Source organism: Lepidochelys kempii, chromosome 4 (assembly GCF_965140265.1).
Source record: "Lepidochelys kempii isolate rLepKem1 chromosome 4, rLepKem1.hap2, whole genome shotgun sequence".
Classification (NCBI taxonomy): domain Eukaryota; kingdom Metazoa; phylum Chordata; order Testudines; family Cheloniidae; genus Lepidochelys; species Lepidochelys kempii.
The window spans coordinates 11,645,529-11,672,656 of record NC_133259.1 but is presented as its reverse complement, the minus strand read 5'-3'; the positions used below and the strand labels follow the sequence as shown (position 1 = coordinate 11,672,656).

Sequence of the window (27,128 nt, the reverse complement as noted above, 5' to 3'; positions counted from 1 at the left end):
GCTCCATACTGTCATCGTTTCAAATACACAAACTCCCACTGAGTCAAAGGGAGTATTGTATTCACAAAAATTTTAAAGTTTGCAAAATCGAGGAGCCTGACCCAAAGTCCACTGAAGTCACTGGAAAGACTCCCATGATTTCAGCGGTTTTGGATCAGGCCCTTTATGAGGAATTGTTGCTGTTGACTTAGCGCGTCTTTAAAAAAGTCAAGATGGAAGCGATGTGGCTGCCAGAAAGGAGATTTGGAAAGTGACTTTTTTTTTTGGTAAGAGATTGTACCTCGAAATGCAACTGTTGTTTTGGTTGTTGATGTTCTGTTAAAGTGCAGGCATATTCATTTGCAGTGGCACCTTTTAAGATTGAATTCCTATTTAAATTTAGAAATCACGAGCATGAATCCATCTCAAATGGAGGCCTGTTACTCTTCTCCCCAGCACAGAAGGGATCTAAAGGGCAGAAAAGGTACTGAATCTCTGGCAAGAGTCAGCAGAGAGGACGCAGCACGCTCCCTCGACAGCCATGCTGCCATTAGCCAAGTGCTCTCTGCTCCCCCCATGACATTCAAGGGGGATCAATATCCCACAGGGGGAAGATGGCATTGCAATAAGCATATCAGCCACACAGAGTGGCTCCATCTTCCAGTAGCCTGACATCTCTCCAAAACCTCAGATGCCCCAATTCCACTTGGGCCTGCAGAAAGGAGCTTTTGCAGCTCACAGGGGTCAGGGGATCATGTTGCTCCCTGTCCTGAGATTTCCCTCTTTCTCTCCTCTGCTGAGTACAATGGAAGGAAGCATGTGATCTGACAGCACAAAGTGCTATTTCATGAATAACTACACTTAGACACCAACAGGTCCTTACTGTATGTATCTTTTGAGCTCTTGGCCACTGCACCGGGACCAGTGGTAACGATGAAAGGCAGCCTGCACCAAGGGAGCCATGACGCTCCCCATAGCGGTCTCATCCCCACACCTGTTCCCTTGCCCGTCATGCTCCATTCCCAGCCTGAAACAAAGAGCAGCTGTCAGACGCTACAAAATCTGTGTTGTTCACACCAAAAAAGGCAGGGGAGGGGGGTTAAACAATTCACACACTGCATAGTTTTGTTAAAAAGGGATTTTGTTTTTACATCCTACAAATACCATTAAATGGGACTCTCTGCTAATGACAAAATACCCATGGATGGACATTAAAGAGTTCCTGAAAGACTGTTTCTTTAATGCATCTCTTCATTGATTTTATTTTTAATTAACTGAACAGAAACCAAAGGGCTTATCTACACTTGAAAGTTAATTCAGATTAAGGTAGGCTGTGAATTTAAAGCAAAATAAATATTCCTCAGTAACCCATGTGTGGACACACTTATTCTGGATTAAGAGTAAGTTATTCTAGTTTAGTTAAGACACAATGGAATAGCTATTCCTGAATAACTCCATGCGTAGACAAACCCTAAGTTTAGGATGATCCATGCTTATATTCTTGATGTTAAAACAAACAGGCAAATAGAGATAAATCTCCATTTATCACAAATAGAGGACCACTTGTTCCCAAAATCATGTGTCCACTTTTGCACACTCATTTACCACATGAGTGAGGAACCTGGACTACTAATTTTAAAAATCAGACTCTGAGTGACACTAATTCATCCAGCTGGCTAACGGAGATATTTTATTGAACAAACCATTCCAGACTTAATTCCCCGAAATTTGCCACAGCTGATAAATATATAATAGCATTTGGTGAAGCAACAGGTAGAAGTCTGTGTCGCTTGACAAACCAGTCACTGTTGAATGCAATGCATCAAAACAGTATTCCAATGCCTTCCATTTTTAACTTAGATATAAAAGTCCACCACATGGAATTTTACAAGATAAGATTTTGTCCCGCATTTACCTCTTCATTGATTAAAGCTCCTGTGAATGCCAAAGGAATAAGAAATAAAAGGAGATTTGCCATGCGCATAGCCCCCATGAGAATAAAACTGTTTTGTGCAAGCAGGAGAAGAAGCCCCGTGCTTTATGTTGCTCAGGTTGTAATAGTAAGACTTACACATGACCAGTTTCATGGGCAACTACAAAAGCTGAAGAAAACCCATCCTCATGGTTGAGAGTGCAGCTTCTTACAGGGTGACACATGCCAGTGACGGGAGCGTATCCTGTTGAGAGCAATACAGTTTGGGTTTGTTTCCTTTCATTTTTTTTTTATTAGATAACCCACAAGATTTACTGTTTTTGCCTATAAAGACCCATTGTGAAGGAGTAGTTAGCTATATGCTTCCCTGCAGCAAGATCAGGCTAGGTCAGCTGCAAACGTCCATCTGTATCTGAGTGGGAGAGGAGGTTGATGAACTTCTTTTGGAATGTGATCGTCTTGGATTCCTTCGTAGTTATTGTCTTGATGTCCAATTTCTCCACCCACTTTAAAGCAGTTTTTCTCATTAAAATGACTACCACACAGATTAAAGTGCTGTGACAAACCTAAAAGCCATGCCTGGTTTATTAGCAATCTACATTGTTCTCTAGACATTTACGTGTTTACCACCAAAATTCATGAAATGATGTTCCAGTCTAACTTGGAGGCAAAGTCTTCAACAATAGCCTTTTTTGTCATGCTGATATTAATATTTTCAGTTTTAGTCTAGGTCCCTTTTCGTGTTGTCTGTCTTTTTGTCAGCAACGTCTGAAGTCTTCCTCAAGGGAGAAAATCTCCACCTTCATCTATTAGGATAGACGTACAAATTTAGGCCAAATTTTTCAAAAGCACCTATTAGTTTTGGGTCTTCCAGTTTTTGGGAGGCTGACTTGAGACACCTTAGTCTTGGTTGGGAGAAGTGGTGAGAACTCAGCTCCAACTAAGGAGAATGGCAGATGTTCGGCTCCTTTGAAAATAAAGCCCATAGTGTCTCAAGTTGGGCATTCAAAACATGGTGCTTTTTTCATGAACAGCTATGGGTACTGGAAGTGTATTTCACCTCATGTGGGTTTGTGCTAGCCGATAATGTGAATTTTACAAAGGAATGTACAATTGACACCACAGTGGTCCATTACATAAACCACATGAAGTTGTTGCTGCTCCATGATTGGTTAACATATGTAACTAATACATATGTCTACAAGAGAAAGTTGCACTGTTAACTTGAGGAGTGATTTTAAACAGATTTAGTTGAACTGATGCAAACCACTCCAGGGAAAATCTTCTCTCTAAGTGAGGTTTGTTACCATTTAGCTTAAGTTGGTGTTGATGTTAAACTGGAATATGAGTGTCTTACAGGGGTTTGCACTGTTTTAACTAAATTAGTTCAAACACTTGCTTAAGTGCTTTGCTGAATCCTAACCTATGCTCCCTAATTTTTTCAGATCAATCAACACAACTTTCACATTTCCCCCCTTTCTTTCATGCATTATTAAAAAACAAATAATTCTGCTACAGACTGGTTGCTTTACCTTGCATACCAGCAGGCCCAAAATCTTGCCTGGTTAAAAAAATGGCATGATCATGATGCTCAGAATGATTGGGATCCGACTTCTGTTGCTGGTAGGCCCAGCGGCAAACATTCTCCAGGCTTCTTGAGGGGTTTCCCCTTTCAATCAAGCTGACAGACTAGAAGAGAGAAATAAATGCGAATCAAGAAGCTTAGCGGTGTGTTCCCTGAACTTGGCGTCAGGACATTTAAAACAATTATTTTCTCGTAAGGTTTGCCTACAAGGTGAGTTAGTGAATGGCAAGCCAGGGTGCAAATCTACAGCACACTGGCTTGTTATGCACTAACTCACCATTTGGACCGTGCTACAGTGCACTAGAGTTCTGTAGTGTCTCAAAGCACACCCTGGAGCCTTTAGTGCGCTATAGCAGGGTCCAGACACCGAGTTAGTACGCGGCAAGCTAGTGTGCTGTAGATTCACAGCCTGGCTTGTCACACACACCCTTTGGACAAGCCCCCAGGGAGCTCCTCTCAGAGCACTGAGCAATCACTCTTTTCACTCCTCCCCAGCTCATGCCAGCCTTTTGCCCCATCGAGTTGCTCCACAGCTCATGTACAATATTCCCCGTGGGCTCGATTCACCACTGTCTGCACACTGGTGCCGTCATTTGCCCCTGAGCAAAGTGGGTGCAAAAAGCCACCACATCAGAACAACGGCCTTTTACAAGGACTCTGCACAAGTGTTAATGACTACACAAAAGCCAAGGTCATGGGGAATCAGGGCAGTCAGAGAGAATCATTAACAAGGTGTTTCCTCCCAGCTGCCAGCACCCCTGGTTTGGTTGCAGGCCATCAGGCCAGTTTTGTTGGCTTGCACGTAAGGGACTTTTCAGAAAACACCACAAGTGTTTATATTCTTTATAAAAATAACAGTCTTTTTGTATAAAACGTAATGTGGAGGGCAAACACACAAACGATACAGCTAGTACACCAGGACAATTTTAATCCCACAGCTGGGAGCTGCTTACATTTTAAGCCGCTAGAAGAGAATGTGCCATTTGCTTAAGATAAACTAGAGTGCAGGGACACACACAGTCTACGGTAATCTGCAAAGAAAGTCTGAAATGATAAAAAACATACGGGACAGATCTTCAGCTGGGGCAAATCCATGTAGCTCCAATGGACCTACGCTGATGTACACCAGATGAAGATCTGGTCCCTCTGAGTCCTGTCTGGCTCCTGCTACACTATATACACAAGCTCTGTGTGTTCAGAGTAATATTTAACCAGCAAGGAAACACAGAAATGGTCTTTTCACCTACCTAAGCTTAATGCCCCATTGAAATGGAAGGATGGGAGCTTTACCAAACATGGAACAGACCTGGATGCTTCCTTTTGGCTTTTGAATAATGTAATAAGCATTTGTTGCAAAGCCCTCTAAGTGCTTTTTAAGAGGAAAATCAATGTAAAATATATTAAGATTACCCAGGGCAGACCATGGGGGAGCTCAGCATGATCTGGGGGGAAGGGAAGGAGGCACAAACTGTTCTTGTAAAAAGGAAATAACTTCCTAATTATCGACATGGCGAGGATATGCTGGCATGCTGCAAATGGCAAAGAAGACATCCTTTGCTTTGACAGCAATTGGCTTGATTCACTAAGGTCTTCTGCTGGCAGAAACTCAGTGTAATGGCGTAGCACCTACATCTCACAAGTGCCCCTTCTGGTCATGTGTCTGCAGTCTTTAAACAGTCCCAGCTCTGGTGTTGGGCTTACCCCGAGGGCTTCCTCCCTGGAGGCAATGGTTTTCCCCTCTTGGTATGTTCTGGCCACAGTTCTGCAGCTGGGCCTCTTAACAGTTCAGTTCCTCTTCTGGGAGTTTATTGCTCTCCGATTATAGGCCACTTCCCCAGTGGCCTATGGGGGGCGGGGTCCCCCAGTCCCTGCCAGCACTGAGCTGTCCATGGTGCTGCAGTTCCCTCTGGCCAGCCAGGAACACCAGCTGCACCCCTCTGGCTCCAGCGAGGGACTGTCTCTGGCTCTGCAGCTCCTTTTTATATGGCCCTCCTGGGTCCTGACTGGTTACTGCCTACAGCTTCTCTGCTTGGCTAGCCCTTTGCAGCCTCCTTCTGATTGGCCTCCCCTTGTCTCGCTAGGCTGCTCAGAGGACTTCCCTCCACTGCTCCTTTTCTGGGATGGGTGTGGCAGGTCCCTGAGGCCTCCAGCAGGGGACCTCTGGTCGTAGTCTACCCCATCACACTCAGGCAGTGGACTCTGATGAAACAAAGTCCGCCCAGAGGGGTTTGCAATCGTACAAGGCATCAGCAACCCATTCTGCCAAGGGGGCTCTTCTGCCCATCCCTAAAGTAGGTGGCACTGGCAAGGGAAGGACATAGACAGAACACATATTAGGAGAATCTCTCATGCAGCTGGGCTCCTATGAAGACTGTTCTCTCCTGGGGGGCATATCTCCTCAGTCACAGCTGCCACCCAAGTATTAAGGAGGATGCAGACTAAAACCCTCAGCACCATGTAGGCCAAATCAAGCCCAGCATACGTAGCGTGAAGGAGAATTTGAACAAAGTGGACTGGTATCACAGGAGAAGGGATATTCTGCATAAGGAGCATTTCATTGGCTTACATCCTCCCAGCTTGAGAGAGACCAAAAGTTACCCTCATCTTCCAGCTGTTGGCGTTTGGTGAGAAACGAGTCAGGAAGGGGCACAAGAACAGGTGTGTCAGCATCACAACAGGCACTCTTGTACGCGGCCTCGGAGAAGAGAAGAGAATTCACCAGTTTTGGGCTGAGGCAAACAGGTGACGTAGCTCTCAGAAACTGCCCTGCCGCTACCTGCGGTGCAGGACCCCCGTCTCCACTGCTGCCAGTCCAGCAGAAGCCACCTGCACCAAATTAACTGACACTGAAACAGAATTGTGACGATTAAGATGCAGCACTCATTGACATGCCTTTTTACCTTCGCATACCCCAGCATTATCATTCGCACCAGCACCACATTTATGTGGACACCAAGGGATTCATCGTGGTAAATTTCATTCACCTAAGAATGAGGGGAAAAGAAAAAGATAGATAAAACAAGTCACAATGAGAGGATATTAAAGTGCATGTACAATTATAGAACTCTCACACTTACAGAGTTATATTTGCTCGTAAGGAAGTAGAATTCAAGTCTTAAAATGTTTCCATGCACGTTACAATTCCAGTTGTAACAAACCTTCTCATAGAAGAACTTGATCAAAACCAACGGATGTCAATGGGATGACTACAGTTGACTTTAATGGACTTTGGATCAGGCCCATAGTGAAATTGTTCTTTGAAAAAAATGACTTGTCTAAGTTCTGAACCTGCGAACACTTAAGCACATGCTTAACTTTACTCACGTGAGTAGTCCCATTGAAGTAAATGAGATTATTCACATGAGAAAACTTCGGCATGTGCAAGATTGGGGCCTATCAGAGGGTATCACTGAGGATATTTTTTATTTTCTTTATTTTGATTTAAAACTCACAGCGGGATTGTAAAAGAAGTAAAGTTTGCAATGATATAAAACAATTACAGTCCACGGCCATAAAAATGGTTCATGTCACTCATCACCCACCAGTGCAAAAAACCCGTCAGCTGTACCTTATATCCCACAACCACTTGGTCCCCAAGCATTTTAGAGAATTGACTGTGTATAATTCATATGGCACAAAACACCCCTGGGTATATTTATTATTATTTCCTGGGGCTTTCCATCATCGTCAGAGTGGCTCTTTTGCTGCCCCATGATTTCTTTCCCCTTCCAGTCCACATGGATACCTCAAGTGTGCCATCTGGCCATTTGAACTGAGGATGAGTTCCAGCATCTGTCCCCAATTGCTTTGTCTAGCGAACGTCTAACATCAGGTCAAATGCTTCGGATTACTACATGAGTTGGGAAAAAGCTGGGGTATTTTTTATTTTAAAAAATGCACTTTATTAAAATTCTACACCCAGTGGGCCAAACTCTGCAAACCTCACTCAAGCAAATCTTGTCAATGTCTGTGAGAGGTTTTCCCTCAGTAAATACTTCAGGATTCAGCTTACTATCTGCTTCTGTCTGGAGAAAGACATGAAAAACTAGGCAGCAACCCTACACACACTTATGCATGTGCTTAATTTGAAGGGTCTGAGTAATCCTGCTGACTGCAAACTAAGCTTAAACTCAATGGGAAAAGGACTTTCAAATCCCTTAAGTGGCTTTGAAATTCTCAGCTGGAAGTTTTAAAGTCAACAGCATTGCCAGAAGAGAGAGGCATAAGCACTGCACCACAGCTGGTCTATCACTGATACCCTCAAATATACTCCATTTCTCTAAATCAACATGTTCCAGCTAAAAACCCTTTAATCGTATGAAAACATACAACATCTAAGCATTCTGGTTGGGGCTGGTCCTGCTTTGAGCAGGGGGTTGGACTAGATGACCTCCTGAGGTCTCTTCCAACCCTGATCTGCTAGGATTCTATGATTTTGGAAGATGAGTTACTATATAAAAACAACGTCTGTCAATCTATGCCAACACCATAGGCACCAACTCTGTGGATGCTCCAGGGCTGGAGCAGCCACGGAAAAAAACAGTGGTGCTCAGCACTCACCAGTCACCTGCCGATCAGCTGTTCAGCAGCAGGCGCTTGGGGGAGGAGGAGCAGGGGCAGGAAGAGGCGGAGTGAGGGTGGGGGAAGGGGCGGACTGGGGGCAGAGCGGGGATGGAGCACCCACCTGGAAAAATGAAAGTCAGCGCCTGTGACAAACACCCACCCAAAAGTGAATCTCATGATACCACAAGACTCCAGTTCCAAACGGCAGTAGAAATTACACAGGGAAGAAGTAGTTGCATTGCTCTTAAGCCCCCTTTGCAAAGCAATTTATGAATCTGCACAAAATGCCAAATTTTACTCTTGGAGGACTCTAGTGGAAGCTGCACTCAAGGGTGGGATTTTGCCCTAATAATTTCTTTAGAAGAATCTAACACTCCTGTCCATGGTTAAAGGTAAAAGAAGACAAAAAATTGGGGACATGTTATGAAAGGGATCGAGAATTATATAGGTGGGTCAAAATTTCCTTTTTCCTGAACCAATGGTATGTCTGCGAGTGTAAGGGGAGGAGGTCAAAGAAAGTCTTCTCCCACAGGTATAAATTATGGGTTAGAACATCTGCAGATCATAAATAAAGTTACTCATCCTCCTCAAATGAAATAAATAAATATGTTATGGACTAATTGATGCAAAATAAATAGCAGTGCTCAGAAGGAGATTGATATATTTGTACATAATTAAAGAGGTTTTTTTTAGTCAGGCTAAAAAGAGACATTCCTTGCACAGGGGGAAAAGAGTGCCATTCAGCGTTGTCCAGTCTGTGGGACCTGGCTCAAATATACAGTATGTGGTTCTAAAAAGCAAGACCTTTTAGGACCAGCGGAGAATGAATTGTTGGCAATGCACACAACTCACACCACCTGCCTTATGAAGCAGTTATTGAGGAGTTCGGCGATTTATTTCTCATATTCTCTCTCCTGACGAGGTGCAATATTATAACTCCCCACAATGGATTTTTGTAGTGGAACAAAGAAAGTGTCCTAGTTTCACAATCACTGATAAATGCACCAGCTGATGAACACTCAAGGAATCAACAAACAAAAAGTGATTCATGCCCTTATGCCAGTAGGTAGCAGGCCTCCCTTCGCTGACTCTAGTACTGGTGCCAAGTTCTGGATTGATCTAGAGATGCAAGACCTGTATTTATCTACAACATAGATTTAGCACGGCCTGTCGTAGTTCAAGGTCTCCTCCCCGTGTCCCTCTAATGTACATTAAACTAACCTGAAGACACACCTGGAAGGCTGAGAGATTAGTTTGAGTGTCTGACCTTTCTGCTGAGTCTGTCAACAAGAGAAATAACTAGTGCCAAGCACAGCAGTGGTTTTGGTCATGTAAAACCAGTTCTCTAGGAAGTGAAGTTTTCTCACAGGCCACCAAACACCCATGAGAAACTAATCTCTTTCTAACATTACGGTTGGGGCTGAGAGATAACCTAGTCACCTCGAGATGAAAGACTGCTTTGTCCCATCACTAATTCTTGGATGCATCATCCATTTCCCTAGAGCATGGGAAACGTTAAAGCCTTTAAAATGTACGCAGTGCTGTTGTAGCCATGTTGGCCCAGGATATTAGAGAGACAAAGTGGGTGAAGTTATACCTTTCATTGGCCCAACTTCTGTTGGTGAGAGAGACAAGCCTTCGAGCTTATCACAGAGCTCTTCTTCAGGTCTGAGAAATGTACTCATTTTAAAATGGGGCACTTTAACCTGTGGAGGATCCTTCTGATATGTTCCTTAAGAAATGTCATGCATAGGTCACTTCACACTGATTTTCCTGGTTTCCTCACACAGTTATTTTCCCTGAAAGTTCAGATTTTGCAAAAAGCTGTTGCTTTATTTTGTACAAAACATCTTTCCTATACTGTCCAGTACTCTGGAATATACGCTGAATTTAGATTAATCCCCTTTGTTCATTACTCTGTTAGGGCCAAATTCTCTACCCTTGCTCCTGTGGAGTGGTATCTTAGTCCACGCGCTGTCTCATTAAAATCATTGGGTAAAGTATTACTCCACATAAGCCAGAATGGCAGAATCTGGCCCTTAGAAACTTAACAATAAAGAGCCAGGTTGGACCTTTAAAACGTGTGCTTAGCAAGGGGCAGGAGTAGCTCTCTCCCCAGGAGCAGAGCAGGAAGGGAGCTGTGATTTGCCACATGAGTTGCAGATTACTTCACCCTCTGCTTTTGTTCAAGTATTTTAAAAAAACAGGTTCGACGGATTGTAGTAGCAATATACAGGGTCCTCCCGAAGCACTACTTGCTGGATGTCCCATGCCTCTCCAAAGACAAAGAACAGGAACATCTCATGTATGACTTAGAAACCAGTGGGAGATTCCAAAAAGGCCCCTGGACTAGCGGTGGGCCCCAGTGATCCCCTGGCCACCCACTTGAACGTACTCCCACCGAAGGTTCCTTAGCAGGGGAGGAGTGCCTGAGTGGAGAGTAGTGAGAGTGGCTGGGAAACACAGGCCCCAGCCTGACTCAGAGTCGTGACTCTCTGTCCACTGACCCAGGCAGGGCTGCTCCTGACAGTGCTCGAGCCCGGTGTCGAGTTGCAGAAGGATGCAGTGCAGCCAACGTTGCAGGCTTTCCCCTCAACCATACCGATGGACGCGCAGTTTGAGGCCGTGGAGGCTGACCTGGTACCAAGCGCTGCACTGATGTTGCTGGTACCGAGAGCGTCGTCCACCGCACCGCGGTTGACATTGGCACTGCAAGGCTCAGCAGATCTCTTGCTGCCACAAGCACCTCCAGCGTGGTCGCTAACGAGATGGTCTCAGGACCATATGGTGCTACAGATGTAGAAGATGCTCCCTCAGGCTCTGGACTCCCTGGGGCCTGCCTTGGTGCTGGGGTCAATGGTGCTACACAAGAGGAGTGCTTAAGTCTCAGTTGCAGTCTGCTCTTATCCCCAGGCCTAAAGGACCCTGGGTGGTCTGCTGAGCGGTCTTATGCCTCTTCTTCGGCACTGGGGAGGGGGAGCGGTGTCAGAACTCAGAAGCAGCTTGGAGATGACATGCAGTGGTGACATTAACACAGTGGACACAGAAGGTAAGCAAGAGGAGACTGAATACAAGATCCTGTCTTTGATCCGTGCCACCAATTCCTGTTCAAAGCTTTGTACAGTAAATTGGGATAATTGTTAACCTGTTGATTAGATTTTACCATCCAAAAATATTTAATAGATTTCAATTGGTATTCTGTTTTTATAAGTGTGATTAATCGTGATTAATTTTTTTTTTGAGTTAAGCGCAATTAATTGACAGCCCTAATATATATTTATCTGGAATCCACTTTGAGATGCCCATTTCCCTCTGTACGAGCTGAATTTTGCTAAATTAAAGCTGACTTTTTTCATGGTTATCATGGTACAAACACTCTGAAAGCTTGGAAATATACAAATAGCCCAGTGGTCCCCAAACCTTTCAGGGTCACACCTCGCCTTACCCTTGCCCATTCCTCCCCTGGAGCTGGGGCTGTGGCTCCTGGGGGAGGGGAATGTGGATGGGGTAAGGGAGACGAGGCTGGGGAGAGGGCTGGATCAGAGCTGGGAGCAGAGCAGAGCTGGGGGGCGCTCCCTCCCCGCTCCCCAGTGGTGGCCCCCGAACATTCCTCTCTGCCCCCTGGCAGGAGGCGCCTCACAGTTTGGGAACCTCGGGACTAGCCAGGCTTCATGAGAATATTACAGAGAACTTTTGGTGCTACTTGACATGAAGGCATCTTAGTCTGAGCTGTGCCAAGCAAGCACATTCAATTAAAAAATGGCAGATTAACACCCCTAATGCCTAGTATACTTACTCTGTACTCTAAGAATAGTTTATGGTCATAATGTCAGGAATGCAACTTATGACTTAAACATGCTGCCTCACAAGGATTTTCCCTACCATGCTGCTAAGGCGCTCACATTATTAGAAAAGGCTTCTCAGTGAGAGAAAAGGTTAAAGTGCTGGATTGTCATGTGAACTCTACACTAGCTGTTGAGGAGGGAAGCAAAGACTCTTGACAGAGAAATGCTTCACAATAATTAGGGAAATTCAAGTACCAGTGGTACAGAGCCTGATCTCCAGGGCCTTGCCTTTATGTAGTCATTTACAGTCGTGTAAAGAGAGTGTAAAATACTCAGTGTTTTACGTGCACTTTGTACAGGTGAACGACAGGTGCAAGGCAGCAGAAAAAATCAGCCCCACCATATTTTGTTCTCAGCTACTACTATCAATAATACAGACCACTCCCTAATATAATCTATACAGAGGCCCTGATTCTCTGGCATTGGAAGCGTGAAGCATTCAGCCACCTGAGTGTCTCTGGAATGCTCAGTGGTAACATGGATTACAGCAGCATCAGGGCTGCCATAACTTTCACTGCAATGCCCCCCCCAGGGACTGACTGCCAGCTGAGAACAGCAGGAGGAGAGTCAGTTCTGGTTCTGGCCCCTTCTTATTCCTGGCAAACCCCCTAAACTGGGGTCTAGGAAGGGGGCCTGAGCAGAGACACTTCAAGAGCTCTACGCCAGCGAGGGAGTTCCCCTTACACCAGGGTCCATTTCCAGTCCCTTTACACGGCTGGAGCAATAAAGGAGCTAGGGTGGCAAAGAGAACCAAGCCCATAGTACATCTCCATTACTGATCACCTCCTTGCCTTTTCACTTACAGTTCCCTGTGTGTACCCACAGTTTCCCTGGCACTGAATTCACAAGTCTAATCTCCTTACATCTCACCTCAATAGTTTGGGCCACCTCCAAATTATCAAAGAGGTGGGTGACAGACACCTCCCACTCCCCGACTTTCACATTTGTCCCAGGTGAAGCAAGGCTATACTGATAAGACAGGTAAGGCTCTCAAAGAACACAGGCCTATCAATGGTATCTAACATTGCATTAACCCAACACTCTTCTTTCTGTCTTCACTATACCTGTTAGGGGGCATGTATCTGTCTTTAATCCTCTGTTCTCCAGAATGAAGATGTGGCCTAGCACCTAAAGCACTAGATTGGGGCTCAGGAGAGCTGGGTTCTATTCCTGGCTCTGCCACTGGCCTGCTGGGTGACCTTGAGCAAATCACTTCCCCTCTCTGTGCCTCAGTTTCTCCATCTGTAAAAAGGAGGGAATGATACTGGCCTTTGTAAAGTGCTCTAAGATTGACCGATACAAAGCACTTAATAAGAGCTAGATATTAACAACTATCAGCCCTTCATTCCTTTCTGTTGGGCACTCAGACTCTGATCACTTTCCCAATAATTAACTTACTCTGAGGTTACATTCTTCCCCTTTCCAAAGGAAATTGAATATACGGAAGAAATCTACAAAAGTAACTGTGTTGAAGCATTCCTACTTCTATTAATTTACAACCAATTCCACTCTGGTCCATTCCTGTTTCCTTTGGCAGTTTTTGTCTGACGACTTGGGAAAACCCAGCGTTAATGACTTTCAGTTCTTGAACTGTAAAAGCTATTGGCATTTCCTCCATATCCTCAGATTCCTTTCAGATAAAATACTGACGTTCTCACACAGAAAGGCATGGTTATTAATTAATAGGGTTAACTAAAGGATAGTTGGTGATTCATACATCGATACCATCATTTAACTTCCTCAGTACAGCTCATGGCATGATGACATTTTTAAGAGGTTTTGACCTAATGTTCCTCTCCCTACCATCCCTATTTGACAGCTGTTAATCACCGAATTAATACAAAAGGCCGAAGTTGACCCTCAGGTACACCCACACAATGCCACTGGCTTCCATTAGTATGAGTGGATGAAACTGACCCACAAATATTTAACCCAAGAGTTTCCATAGTTGTGATAGATCATGCATTGTACATGGGTGAAAAACCAGTGTGAGATGACCCTGGGACTCTCACTCCCTTTACCATGCTGGTCTAGTATTTGTACTGGACAACACTGTCCATTTTTAGAAAGCTAGCTCTGAACCTGGGAGAGCTGCACAATATAACCAAGTACATTAGCAACAGCAACCCCCGTGCATCACCGGAGGGGATGAAGATACGATTACGATGATCAGGATTAAACTTCTGCATCTACAAGACATTCCACTTGGTTGTAAGTCTGCCCATGTGTCAAGTTCAGAGTACAATACCCCACAGTGCTGATCAAGATGTGGAACTGTGAAAAGCAAAAGCAGAGATTTTTTTTTCTAAAATATTCCATAATATGTATCCATCTTATGCTTACAAAAAGCCTGGCTGAGAGACAATATTTCAAGGACTTTTAGTTACTGAACACAAATGCCTTCCTTTTCAAACTGTTGTACATTTCGGGCTTTAACCAAAGACTATCTAAGGCCATGAAAAAACTCCCATTGAAATTTGACTTCAATGAGGTTTGGATCAGGCCATCACGTGCTGATCCTGCAAACACTTACACATATGTGTTTAACTTTAAGACACAAGTAAACCCCACTGAAATCAATTATGCACATGCATAAGTGTTTGCGGAAACAGGCTTTAGTTTGGTAAAAATTTTGCAGTCTTAGCTAAATTATGAGGAAAAAAAATTGAAGTTTATCTGGGCAATTAAAAATTACAGAAAGCTACACTGGTGTCCTCGTAAGCATTATTTTCAACACTAGAGTCTATTGTAAGTGAAGCTTTTATTGCAATTTCCAGTTTCAGCAGCAAGTTGATTAAAAGGTTCTTGTGACACTATTGTATCTTGACCTATCAAAATCTTGACTTCAAAGACAAGACTATTTAAAAACTATGTACTGTATATTATAATACAGAAAGAGTCACAATATTTTGTATTATTTACATAAAACTTTAAGACAATGGTAAACATTTTAGTTTAGATGTATTCTGTATTAAAAGTATACTACCAGCAGATGGAGCTATCTACATTTTAGAAAACATGAAACTTGAAACTGTTTTGAGATATTAAAATCTGTTTACAAAAAGTTAAATGTGTTTGTTTTAGAACTAAAAAGTCAATGTTCTGAAGGCATCTCAAATTAGTATTTATTATGGAAAACAACAGAACAGAGATTATTTTCTAGAGTTCATCTGTGCCAACAAGGCACTGCTTTGATTATTGCTGTAAACAAAATAACAACTAAAAGATTCCTTAGAACACTTCATATTTAATAATTAACTTCACAATATCATCTAACTAGCAGCTGAAATTAAGATGCAGAGGAGATGCCAAGGTCTAAAAATGCAACATACCAATATTGCTTATTTCAAGAATCCACATCTGGTAACATAACCAGAATAAAACTCCACCACCCATCAGGCAAGTTCACATTAAGGCTATCTAAACCATTTGATTGTAAAAATGAACCCAGGCAAGCATTGTAGGTTCTGCTAACTTAAGGAAACTTTTCAGACTGGTAACCATGTTAGTCTGTATCAGCAAAAACAAGGAGTCCTTGTGGCACCTTAGAGACTAACAAATTTATCTGGGCATAAGCTTTTGTGGGCTAAAACCCACTTCTTCAGATGCATGGAGTGAAATACAGTAGACAGGTATAAATAAACAGCACATGAAAAGATGGGAGTTGCCCCCCACTTGGTAAGGCAACTCCAACCTTTGTTACTCACTGGACAAACGCACTAGTTTTTCATCTCAGGAGACCCAAATCCTAACATGGTCATACATTTGGCAAAGTCTTCCTAGTTCTTATGATGCATTTCTCCGCATCGCAAAATACCCACGTATGTCAGCATGACTGGGAGTTGCTCCTCCAGAGAAGTCTGGGATTGGTATTTCAGAATGGTTTCAGCTCTGGTACATTGGCAGAGCTATGAGGAAAAGCTTGGATTGTACCTGCCTGCCTGTTGTCTGGCTTTACCCGTTCACTACCACTAGACCTTACTGTCACAAGCAGCAAATGTATACAAAATTCCATATAAAGGAATGAGTGCTGAATGGAATACTACCCTTTAACTCAGGAGCAAGTGGGCAAGAGAACATATCAAGGGCACTTGTCCTCCATGTCGGGATGCTGAACCAAAGAGGAAATGTAGAACTGAAAGTGTTTATTGGGCAGGGGTTGGAAATACTGGGCAGTAACTAAGGGAGAAGTGCCTTAGGTTGTGGGACCCCTTTCTGCAAGGATATCAAGCACTGAAAGAACACAGGCTACCATCCTGGTTCTGATTTAATTACATGGGTTCCTGCGACATGTTGCTATTCTGCAGAACACAAGGTAATCCAAGTTTTCCCAACCACTGTTATGTAGGTACAAACTTAGAAAGCAGATTGTCTTATCTTACAAATAAAAGGGCTGAAGAATTGCAAGTGTACATGACTGTCTCAACACAAAGCAAGTAGATGGCAGAAAATTTCAAATACATCTGATAACAGGAATTTTATTTATTCTTTAAAACCTATGTATTGAAGTGTGGGAAACTGTCCAGTGAGGTGTCACAAGGATTAATTAACCTTTTTAAGCTGGTTTTAAATACTTCTATATTATCTGATTTTTTTTAAAAGTACATTAAATTTAAGGTTGTCCCTTGTCCTTTTTCCACTGTAACACTGCAAGCTGTGGTGAAACCTGGAAGTGAAGAAAGGAATCAGTAGTAAGGGCAAAAATAATAATTCACAGAGATCTAAGGCGGGATTTTCAAAAGCACTCAGTGTTGATCAGTTCCCACTGACTTCATTAGGAGCAGAGCTGGACCAACACTGAGCACCCAACTCTAGAGATGCGAAGAATATTTGAGCAGGAAACACAATAAAACTGGGCCCAGAAAAAAGTCCTTGCTAATACATCTATGGAACAATAACCAAAAGTTATTCAGGAGGAAGGAGATACTCAGAAAGCAGCAAAGCTGATAAGGACCTAGAGTGGATAATTATCACCAAAATGGGGAAACTGGCAAAAAAAAAAGGGGGGGGCATTGATTTTGGTCAGAGTACACAGAAAGTCACCTCACTGCCCAAGGAGCTGGCAGTGCAAAAAATGTGCAAAATAATATAAATCCAGACACGTCAAAATCTACTCAAAGGTTGCTCCCTGAAACTTGAAACCCTGCATGTATATCGTTCTGATCTGAGTTACTTTAATACAGTGATACTTATCTTAAGTAACCAACCACAGAGTAGCAAGTATCAGTTGCCTAATAGAGGAGGCCTTTAATTACAGATCAAACAAAATTGCATTGAAAACCTTAAGCTACTTCAAAGCATTTATTTAAGATAACTGCATTTGCTGGTTGCTGGAAGAGATCATTAATGAAGGTTTCACTGTTCTGTATTTCATTAACTACAAAACAAACTCTTACTCATTTCAGCATCTAAAATGTACCCGATGCCCGAAAGATCTCTTTCCCCTTGGTAACAGGGTTCTTCTATGTGGTGTGGCAAGAGAGTTTAGCAATGTAAACTGAGCTTCCCCCTTTATGACATTTCTGAGACATACTAGAATATCAATGAAGAATTAATTATAAAGCATCTGGAGCACTGACCAAATCACAAAGTCCTGTCATGAAGCATTAAACAAACTAAAGTTAGTGAAACAGCTAATATGGACCATGTTTCTCCTCCTTCAAAAAGTAACAGTCAGTTAATTTGGCCACTTCCTAGGGTATGTGCAGGATCGTAAAGTCCATAAAGTTAAATCAATTAACAGTGTGCTTGGCAGAATATCTATTAAAGGCTGTCAATCAATACATCCTTCAGCATAGCTCCTAGTCTTGCTTTCCAAGTCAATCTCATGTTTATATGCAGCAATCACCCATTCAAGTGCTGTGCAGTGTCTGGATCCAGTGGGCCTTGGATCAGCCCATTACTGCATGAGTGCACTAGGAGGGAAGAGCTTCCCCTTGCTTTCTCTCCCTGCTCCACAAAACAAGGCAGTACAAAACCATCAACTCTCTGAGGGACAGTGAGGGTGGCCAATTCACTCCTGCACCAGACAGCACACTATGGGCCCAGGAAGGTGTGGTCTGAAGGTTAAATGTGTGACCCCCCATCCCCAGCCAGTAAGTCTATAAATTGCTGTCTGCAGCAGACAGTGGCTAGGGTGAACAATGCTGCGTTTCAAAGGAGCAGGAACAAGCACTTCATCATGTAGCTAGGGCTGCTCACACTGAGCTGTCCGGACTCTACTCACTGCCACACACTAATTATGGCTCCTCCCGTGAGGGGGGCGGGGGGGATTTTGCCGGTCAGAGGTAGCAAAGAGAACTGTACCAGTGAGATTAAAATATTTTGCAGGTGTGTCCAGTTCACTTTTAAACCCTTTATGAGGACCAAACATTCAATATGGGCCTGATTCTCCTCTCACTCTGTTTACATATACTGTATGTAATCCCATTGGCTTCTGCTGACTTGTACTGATGTAAAAGAGAGGAGAATCTGGCTTAAAGGCCTTCAATACAAATTTTGTACCAATTTTTTTGATGAGTATATTATTATATGAGAAATAAGAATATTAATAATTTTTATTATGAGAGAATATTAATAAATTCAGCGCGAGATTTGAGTGTTCAGTGCCTCTAAAAACCAGGCTATATTATAGTTGCCATCGCTAACATAGTGAGTCGATGGAAGAGCCTGGATTAGAACCTAGAGACCCAAGTTCTCGACATTGACTTTATACCAGCAGATAATTTGGCCCCAGAGCTCTTGGCTCCCAGTCCTGTGCCCATTGCCATGACCCACTTTTTGGTGAACACATCTGTTCCTGAAAGATTTCCAATCTAGTTTCTAAGCAAAGAAGTTTGTATAAACTTCAGATAAACATCTAGCCTTCTAAAGGTTCCTTTAGCTGAACTGAATCATTGGTCATGGGACCCACTACTGAGAAGTCTGTTGATTCCTCTCCTTCGGAGGGAAGACTCCCAACCATTTTATAAGTGAGCTGCAGTCAGGCCTTACTCAGATAAACATTTTTGAACTCTAATCACATCACCAATTCTTTCCTTCACTTGCACTTCCAATTTTTAAGGAAGGCCGTTGGAAAGGTGGTTAGAGGAATGGATTTCACTGTTTCTTTGATCTCTTCTCATTTCTATTCACATCGGAGTACTAAAGTGATGGCCAAATTCATCTTTAGGGTAAGGCAGGTGCAGCTCCATTACATCAATGAGGTTGTGCTTGTTTATTCCAATAGGGAAGATGTATTTTTCATAGGGTTAGAATGATTCACGATCATAAACTGCCACCTGGTAAACAGAACACTCATTTGTTTAGCACGTTTTATTGGGTTTTCCTTTAAAGATGTGTTGCTGGAAAGGACTTGTAGAGACAGGTATAGTCATCATGACCTGTGGTAAATAAGATAAAAGAATCCTTACAATATTTATGGTAGTCCTATGAATGCACTTAATCGTGCTACTTGTCAAAACCTGGATTCCTCTTTGGACAGGTCAAAAGGGCTCAGGATGGAGGACTTTCATAATTATTAAACTTAGTCAATTTTTAAAAATGGCTATTTTCCTTCTAGATAAATTGATAGTAAAAACAGAGGGAAGCCCTGAGGTCCTTGGCTAGCTCTTACTCAGACAAAGCCCAACTGCAGTCAGTGGGAACTTTTCCGAGGCTTTGCATTGGCACAGGGCACTTCCTGCGCGAACTGACTTGTAGAATTAGGCCCAATTGGTTATTTTGTGCATAGCAGACAGGTGCATGCAGGATCAATTTTCAGCAAGGCCCCAAGCTCAGAAATTCGTGGAGACTTGGCAGGAGAGGCATATGCCTGTAGAAAAGTTTGTGATAAAAAACGGATTAAAAGAAATGTCCACTGAAAAAGGAACCAACAGTTTGCTTGTTTTTTAAAAAGGCAATCAATTCTGATCATACAGCAGATACAAACGACCCTGTATAAGTCTGTGCAGCACCCTGCACAGTAGGCCCCTGGTTCATGACTGGGATTCCTAGGTGCTACAGCAATACAAAGAAAAAATAAATGAACACTGATAAATATTTGAAGGCTCATACTACATTTCAGAGGAAACAAGGAGGACCTGTCATAGATACTCACTATATTCATAAGGGTGAGGAGGTAGTTTTGAACATGTTCTTTGCCGTGGAATCGGACGACAGAATCATCCACTCCTAGAAGCACTTCGATGTTGTAGTCATTGTCTCCTGCATGCCTGCGTCGTCTCAGCGTTTCATTTAGCTGCTGCTCTATGTTGCTGTACATGGAATCCAGACCATCCAGTCCGCTGAGAAGAGCCGCTACAGAGAAACAATCAGGTTTTTAAATCTTTGCTTGATAAACACCCTCCTGTAAATGGGGTGTACACAAATGTCATTCCTCTGGTTCGAATAGGTCCTGAGGAAGATGTAATTTCCAGCTCAGGTAGATGTACTTGAGCTAGCTTTCATCAAGTTACTGTGATAAAAATAGCGGTGTCACCACTGTGACTTGAACAGCAGGAGGCGCTAGCTGCCCTATGTATGATCCCATCTGATACCCTAGGTATGTATTCAGGGTGACAGCCTGTCCCATTACCTGTGCTGCCATGGCTACACTGCTATTTTTAGTGCAGCGGCTTGATCAAAGCTATGGGTATGTCTACACATGCTGGAAAGTACACCTCTAATTCCAGGGTATCCTAGGTCCCAGTGGAGATGGATCATTTGGGCAGCGAGTTGGTGAAGTGGTCAAAAGGTACATGATGAATTCATCTGCCACGTGACTCTGCAATTCGTCACATGGATCTCCCCTCCTCCCATCACCACGGTATCTGAGTGTGTGGTGTAAGTGAGAGGAGATTCAGGCCAATTTTTTTTTTTTTAAACTCCGTCACCTGGAATCATTTTTCTGAAACATGAAAGCAACTCACAGCACACATGATGGTGCTGGGGTGGTGTAATGGTTTTGTTGGCACTAGTCTGGGGTGGTTTGAGCAACTCACTTGTGGCTTCCTCACGTGTGAGTAATGTGGTCATGCTGAAAAAAAAATTAATCACTCCATCGTGTATTCCCTTACACTCCCCTCTCCCCAAACATGTGAGGCAGAACCTTCCCCCTGCACTGGAGCAGCACTGAAGATCCCCTGTCCCAAATTACAGAACTGTAATATTACAGGTCCTATTTGGCCTATTAAAGTGATGGCCAAATTCATCTTTAGGGTAAGGCAGGTGCAGCTCCATTAAATCAATGAGGTTGTGCTTGTTTATTCCAATAGGGAAGATGTATTTTTCATTGCTGTTGGACCCTGTAAGAGACAGGGGAAAGAAGGAAGCATTTTTCTGACAGGCTTGTTGTTTTCTCTTTTTAAACTGCAGCTCTTTGAAACGGCCCTGAAGAAGAGAGCATTGAAAGTGTTTCTGGAAGAGATGGGTTAGTGGGCAGAGGTTCAGGTGAAGCAGACGATAATGCATGAGACAGTCTGCCATAAGGGCAGAACCACCGCAGATGGTATTATGTGAATGGGCACCTACACACACAGGGACAGATTTTTGAAGTGCTCAGCGCTGAGTAGCACCCACTGCACAGAGCTCTTTGGAAAATCTGATCCAGCAAGAGCCAAAAAAAAAAAAAAAATGCAAGGAATATGAAGACAGTAAGAGTTCAAGTCCTCTCCAAACACTGGCCACACAATATAGTATAAAATGACTGATGACTGTGACATTTCTGAAGTTAACAAACATTAACACTCCTATTCTTTGTAGAGACTGTGTATTTAATGTTTTTAACTCTATTGTTTAAGGCATATGCTCGTATGTTAGTCTTCTCAAAAAGAACGAAAGCTTCTACTTGATTTCTGAAGGAGGCATTGGTCTGAGCCAAGGTTTACAGAATCCTGTTGATTGAGGTTTTACAGAAGACATATTTTATAGTGCATCAGGCTTGCAGGTGCTTCAGCTAATGTCTGAAATCACCACAAAGGTATTTCTGCCCCCTCTTTATAGTAAAAAGAAACAACAATGGATTTTAGAAAGTTAAGGGAAGAACATGTCTTGGCTGACAACATAAAATATCAAGTTTTAGCCATATGGCTCCATCAAAATCAACCCCAGCAAATCCCTAAGTAAGAAACAAACCTATAGCAACTTATCTGATCTCTCTCAATGCAAGTCATGGGCCAAATCTTGCAGTTCTTACTCAGGATTAGATTGTTCCTGGCTCTGTGGCTCGGCACAGTGTCTCTCCTGCCCCCATCCCTGCACATATGTACGCCGGACAATCGGAGTCCCTATACTCCAGAGATGGCAGGGAAGGACTACTTCTTCTGAGAGTCTCCAGGGGTGCAACCACCCTAGAGCGGGTGGAGAGAAGAGAAGGGTCATGTCCCCTCAACTCCGGCCTGAATGTACAAGGGGAAGCAGAAGAGAGCAGGCTTCACTATCCCAAAAGATGGTACAGCTTTATGATCTATCTGTGTGCAAGGGACCAGAGAAGAGATTGTGCTTCCCTCCCCCATTAGGCAAACAAGCTGGCCTTTCACATACTATTCAGGCCAGACTTCCAATGAAGTCAATGAGAGTTTTGCCTGAGTAAGGACTATAGGATTAAGCAAAACGAAAAGGAGTACTTGTGGCACCTTAGAGACTAACAAATTTATTAGTCTTATTTTATTAAGAAAATAAATTTGCTAGTCTCTAAGGTGCCACAAGTCCTCCTTTTCTTTTTGCGGATACGGACTAACACGGCTGCTACTCTGAAACCTGTCATATGGGATTCAGGCCATTATTGCTAAATGTGCTGGACACGTACGTATACTGCTGTTCATCTTGAGCAGATTCAAATACTGGCTCATTAGTCGAGAATTCTCTCCCTCCTAAGCATCACAGTGGTTCAAATAACACATAAATAACTCTCCCCACACCAAACAGCAAGGTTTCCCCTGAGCTGTTTTCAGAAGCTGTAAACCATCAGTGTGGGTGAGAGACCAGACCTGCAAACAGCTTTACAATTCAACCTCAAGTCCTTTCATTCTCAAGAATGCAAACACTGTGATAGCACACAAGTGGGAAATTCATACACAAGCTCCGGTTCTAGAAATTGCTTCTGCTGGCAAAGCTGCCAGTGAAATGTCCAATGGAAATATACGCATAATGCCATCATATCATTATACCGGCTGCATGAATGGAATAGTCTGAATAATCATTTCAGAAAGAAAGAACTTTCTGCTCTGTACAGCACCTTTGGTTTGGCTGCCACTTCCCTCCTTAAATAGGTGGTTCTGTGGTTAGGAGGAGGAGAATCCCTTTTTTGTGTGTATGTGAGCAAAAGGGCTGCTTTCCCCCCTCCTACTTTCTGTACAGTGGATATACAGTATGTGCCATTATTCTCCCCACAGAGAATTTTCTTAGTTATGCAACCTCCTACAAAGCAAGAACAAACATCTCCCAGTCTAGAGAGACATCATCTTTGACAAGAATTGCAAAAGTGACTAGTGATTTTGGGTTCCCAACTTGAGACGCTTAAAGGGCCTGATTCTCACAAAATGCTGAGCCTCCCACCCTTTGAAACAAAACAGTGCACGGTGTCTATATGTTTCTCTGTGTTTATTTGGTTCTGTCTTGTGAATATATTTTTTTAATTGTCCCATCTGCTTCATTCCTGTCTCCTGGACCTGCCTCAGCGGGAGTCAGTATTTCTCACAGATCCTAGTTACCGCACGACTGCTCAACACAGGAAAACACAAGAAGGGAAAACAATAGTCAAAAGGAAGGCTGAATTTGGCCATTCATCAGCTAATAATGATGTAGTGAGCATTGAACTTTCCACTGCACCCTCACCCTCCATCTCTGCGAAGCTTAAGACATGCATCCTCAGCGATGTCCTTAAATGCAGGCTCTGTAATTTGCCATATATTCTTTAATAACTATTGATGAAACAGAAATTGTTCATAGATTTTCTCATTTGTTTCCCATGACCCGGAGTTTAATAACTCAGCAGACAAGAAATGAAAGCAAATGCAGAGCTCCACGTATCCAGGAAAACCCTGTGTTTACTACCTTTGTGCACTAAACTTATTGTCAACCTTACAAAAGGCTGTTACGGCAAGTGTCATGGGAGTGTGATGTGTGAGCAGGCTGTCAGAGAGAGGGAGTATGTGACTGGGTATTCCATTCAGTAATTCTGTTTCTTCATGTCACAGGCCTTGATTCAGCAAAGCACTTAGTCACATGCTTAACCGTAGGCATGTTCGGAGAACCACTGAAGTCAATGCTTCAAGCTACTCACATGCTTAAAGTGTTAGACATATGCTTAAATACTTTGCTGAGTTGGGGCCATGTTTACTATCATTCACTTCTGGTCTGTTTGTACAAGGCAATGAGTTCCTTCCAGGTCCACTGACTACAACAGGAGTTGAGGGCCCTCTGCACCTTGAAGGACTGGGCCCTCTGTGGTCAGTACAGGAGCAGTTCTTTTGAACAAAGTGTAACTGATGGCATTCCATTCAGTAGATCACATTGACGTGTTCACTACACAATAAGTAGGAAATATCCAGGCTGCATTTTGAGCATTCTACACAGAAAGACACAGACAAAGGTTTGCATCCTGACTATTCCACTGAAAAAAAGGGCCAAGTTGTTTACATTTTGGACTATCTATCATATTGGAAATAATGACAAAGCTTTGTGACAGCTATGCTTATTTTGAAGCTAAAATGAAAAATGTCTTCCACTTCACTTCTGTTTTACTGCCTTCTCCCTTTATTAGGCTGGGATTTCCAAAAGGCCACAGCATGTTGGGTTCCAAGCACTTCGGAAAATCTGGCGCTAAAGTGTCACAATGAGAGTCTGCTGGATGCTGAGCATTTGGGAAACCTGGCCCCGAATATTACCTGCAAGACTTGAATAGGTACAACCAATAGAGTATGTAAACATAATGAATTTAATTAATGCAAATGTGAACATTTTTCACTTTTACAGATTACTGGTATTATTGATTATGTGTCCATTGTCAATAGCACTACTGGTATTCATAGAATAAAAAGGGGCAAACTCAGTTTAGTATTTACTGCCCACAAACATTATTAATACAAGTTAAGGCTGACGGGCAGTGCCTCTCCAGAAGCTAAAAGGCAGCAGAAAAGAGCAGGTAGTAGCATGTTCCTCTCTTCTATGGGCTGAGGTCCAAGAGGAAATGCACAATAGTTAGAGCAGGTTGGACCAGGACCAATTCCCCTCCACACCTCCTTCTTTGGAGTTTGGGGAGGAGGAGATTTAAACTGAGTGGAAACAGTGAGTGCTTCAGTCTAAGACTGAAGATTCTGGATGTACTCACCATGAATGGTTGAATGGAAGCTCCTAGATCTCTGGGATTTGATTGTTGCAGTATCTCTCATTCAAAAAGTATTATTCCTTAGATTTGCACTGAAGTTTTGGATTTTGCCTGTGGCCTCAGTGTCACAATCATTCACCCAACTCCTGGGACAGGTACCTCAGTTAATGATAAGTGTACTGAACTGGTTAGACCAGCAGAGATCAATAAAGAGATCAAAAACTTCACCGTCTAACTTCAGACTAAACTGTTTTCTCACATTTTATTTCTGATCTCATCAATAGCAGATTTCTCTTAAAAAATTAATGAACTTTTGCTAATCGATAAAAGCCCAAAAGCTCTTGGGGCAAATCATACCACATGCACTGAACACTAGGCAACCATGATAAAAACACGGAGCCCAATTCTCATTTATACAAAAACTTCTTTACAAAGCTGTGGCAGAGCTAAGGAGCCTTAAAATAACCATAAATGCCAAAGCAACATAAAGGGACAGGGGGTAAATGGCTGTAAATGAGAATCAGGCACAGTTTTATTTTAAGTATCCTTTTACCTCAGAATAGGAGTCGTTTTACATCAGCTTTAAAGTAACCCTGAACTTTACTAAAAAAACCTGTTAGACCTCCCCCCCCACCAACTTTTTAATGCATCCGTTTAAACAGTGCAGGCAGATGGCCCCAACCACCATAATAAAGTGGCACACGAACGGGATAAAAACTGGAGTTTCATGTCACTGTATGGTACAGACAGAAGAAAAAATGTACTATAAGCAGAGTTTTCCCAGTCCTACTTCATTTTTATGTTAGAGCAAATTCATGGTTATAAACTGAAAAACCGAAACAATACATACATACATTTCCAAATTCTGTACCTGCACAACCCCAGGAAAGTCATGGGGTCAAATTAGTATGTATTTGTTTCTCTGCCAAATATCTAGCTTAATCAATTGCTAGGGTCATAAAATGCACACCACAGAGCATCCAGACTGTACAATGCAGCCAAGCTAAAGTTGCCGTTGGACCTGTAATGCTTTAGGAAAGGCAGCGAATGCAGGGTTTCACATTTAACAGACTTTAAAGAAAGCCATCGTCAAAGAGCAGAATGTCACAGACAAGCCTGGCAGCCCCTGTAAGGGCTATGGAGGGCCCTAAGTGCAGTGGAACCAGTTACACTCCCCTGCACAGACAGGAGGAAGGCTGCATGGAACATGCCTGTATCTAAACACAGAGGAGCTTTTAGTGGGGAGACAAGGGAGCTGGTTGTCCATCTGAGGCTATGTGGATTTACTGGCTAAGTCCTCCCACTGGAGAGTCCTACTGGCACCCAGAGGCTGTGGGCGTCTCTGTGGAGCAGCCCAGCTATGGCTCTGCCACCTGGTAATGGGTGGTGACAATTGGCAAATTCAGTTTCCCTCCAGAACTCCAGCTGACCTCTCCAGAGCACAGTCCACATGCTTCAGACTCAGGCTGGAGGAAGGACTTGCTCCTTTCAGCACAAGAGAGTCACAGCAACTTAGTCTAGGTGAACCATTCTAAATCCATCATCTAGAGGTGAAGTGTCTAAGTGGAGAAAACAAGGGCAGTTGAACGAACATGAAGTACATTTCTAAGGCAACGAAGTGATGTGGTGCTGCCGGAGGGTATTTTTCTCACTTACCTGTAGAGAAGACTAGTATGTTTGTAGGCAGGTTTGCAGTAGACAGACTAATCCCATATAACCTCATTCTGGAATTAGCTAGTTCATTATCTTTTTATTTTTTTGGTGATTCATCTGTCAATCAGGTATAGCTAGGCTCTGTGAAACTGAAAGGGCTCCCTGCCCATAGACCAGCTTTAAAAATTCCAGCTCCCAGCCTCATTTACATAAAGATTGCCCCTGTTGGGGAAAGCTAGTCCCTGCTCTTTTATCTCTTTCCAC

The 27,128-nt window shown here is 43.1% G+C and overlaps 1 protein-coding gene across 1 annotated transcript in view; it reads right to left on the bottom strand.

Moving 5' to 3' along the window:
* The window catches only part of ADAMTS3 (ADAM metallopeptidase with thrombospondin type 1 motif 3), a 187,200-nt gene that overhangs the window by 28,539 nt on the left and 131,533 nt on the right, over window positions 1–27,128 (bottom strand). The window contains 5 exon segments of the mRNA XM_073340380.1: window positions 863–1,006; window positions 2,051–2,156; window positions 3,445–3,601; window positions 6,398–6,481; window positions 20,004–20,203. Of these exon segments, the coding sequence (XP_073196481.1) occupies window positions 863–1,006; window positions 2,051–2,156; window positions 3,445–3,601; window positions 6,398–6,481; window positions 20,004–20,203 (691 nt within the window).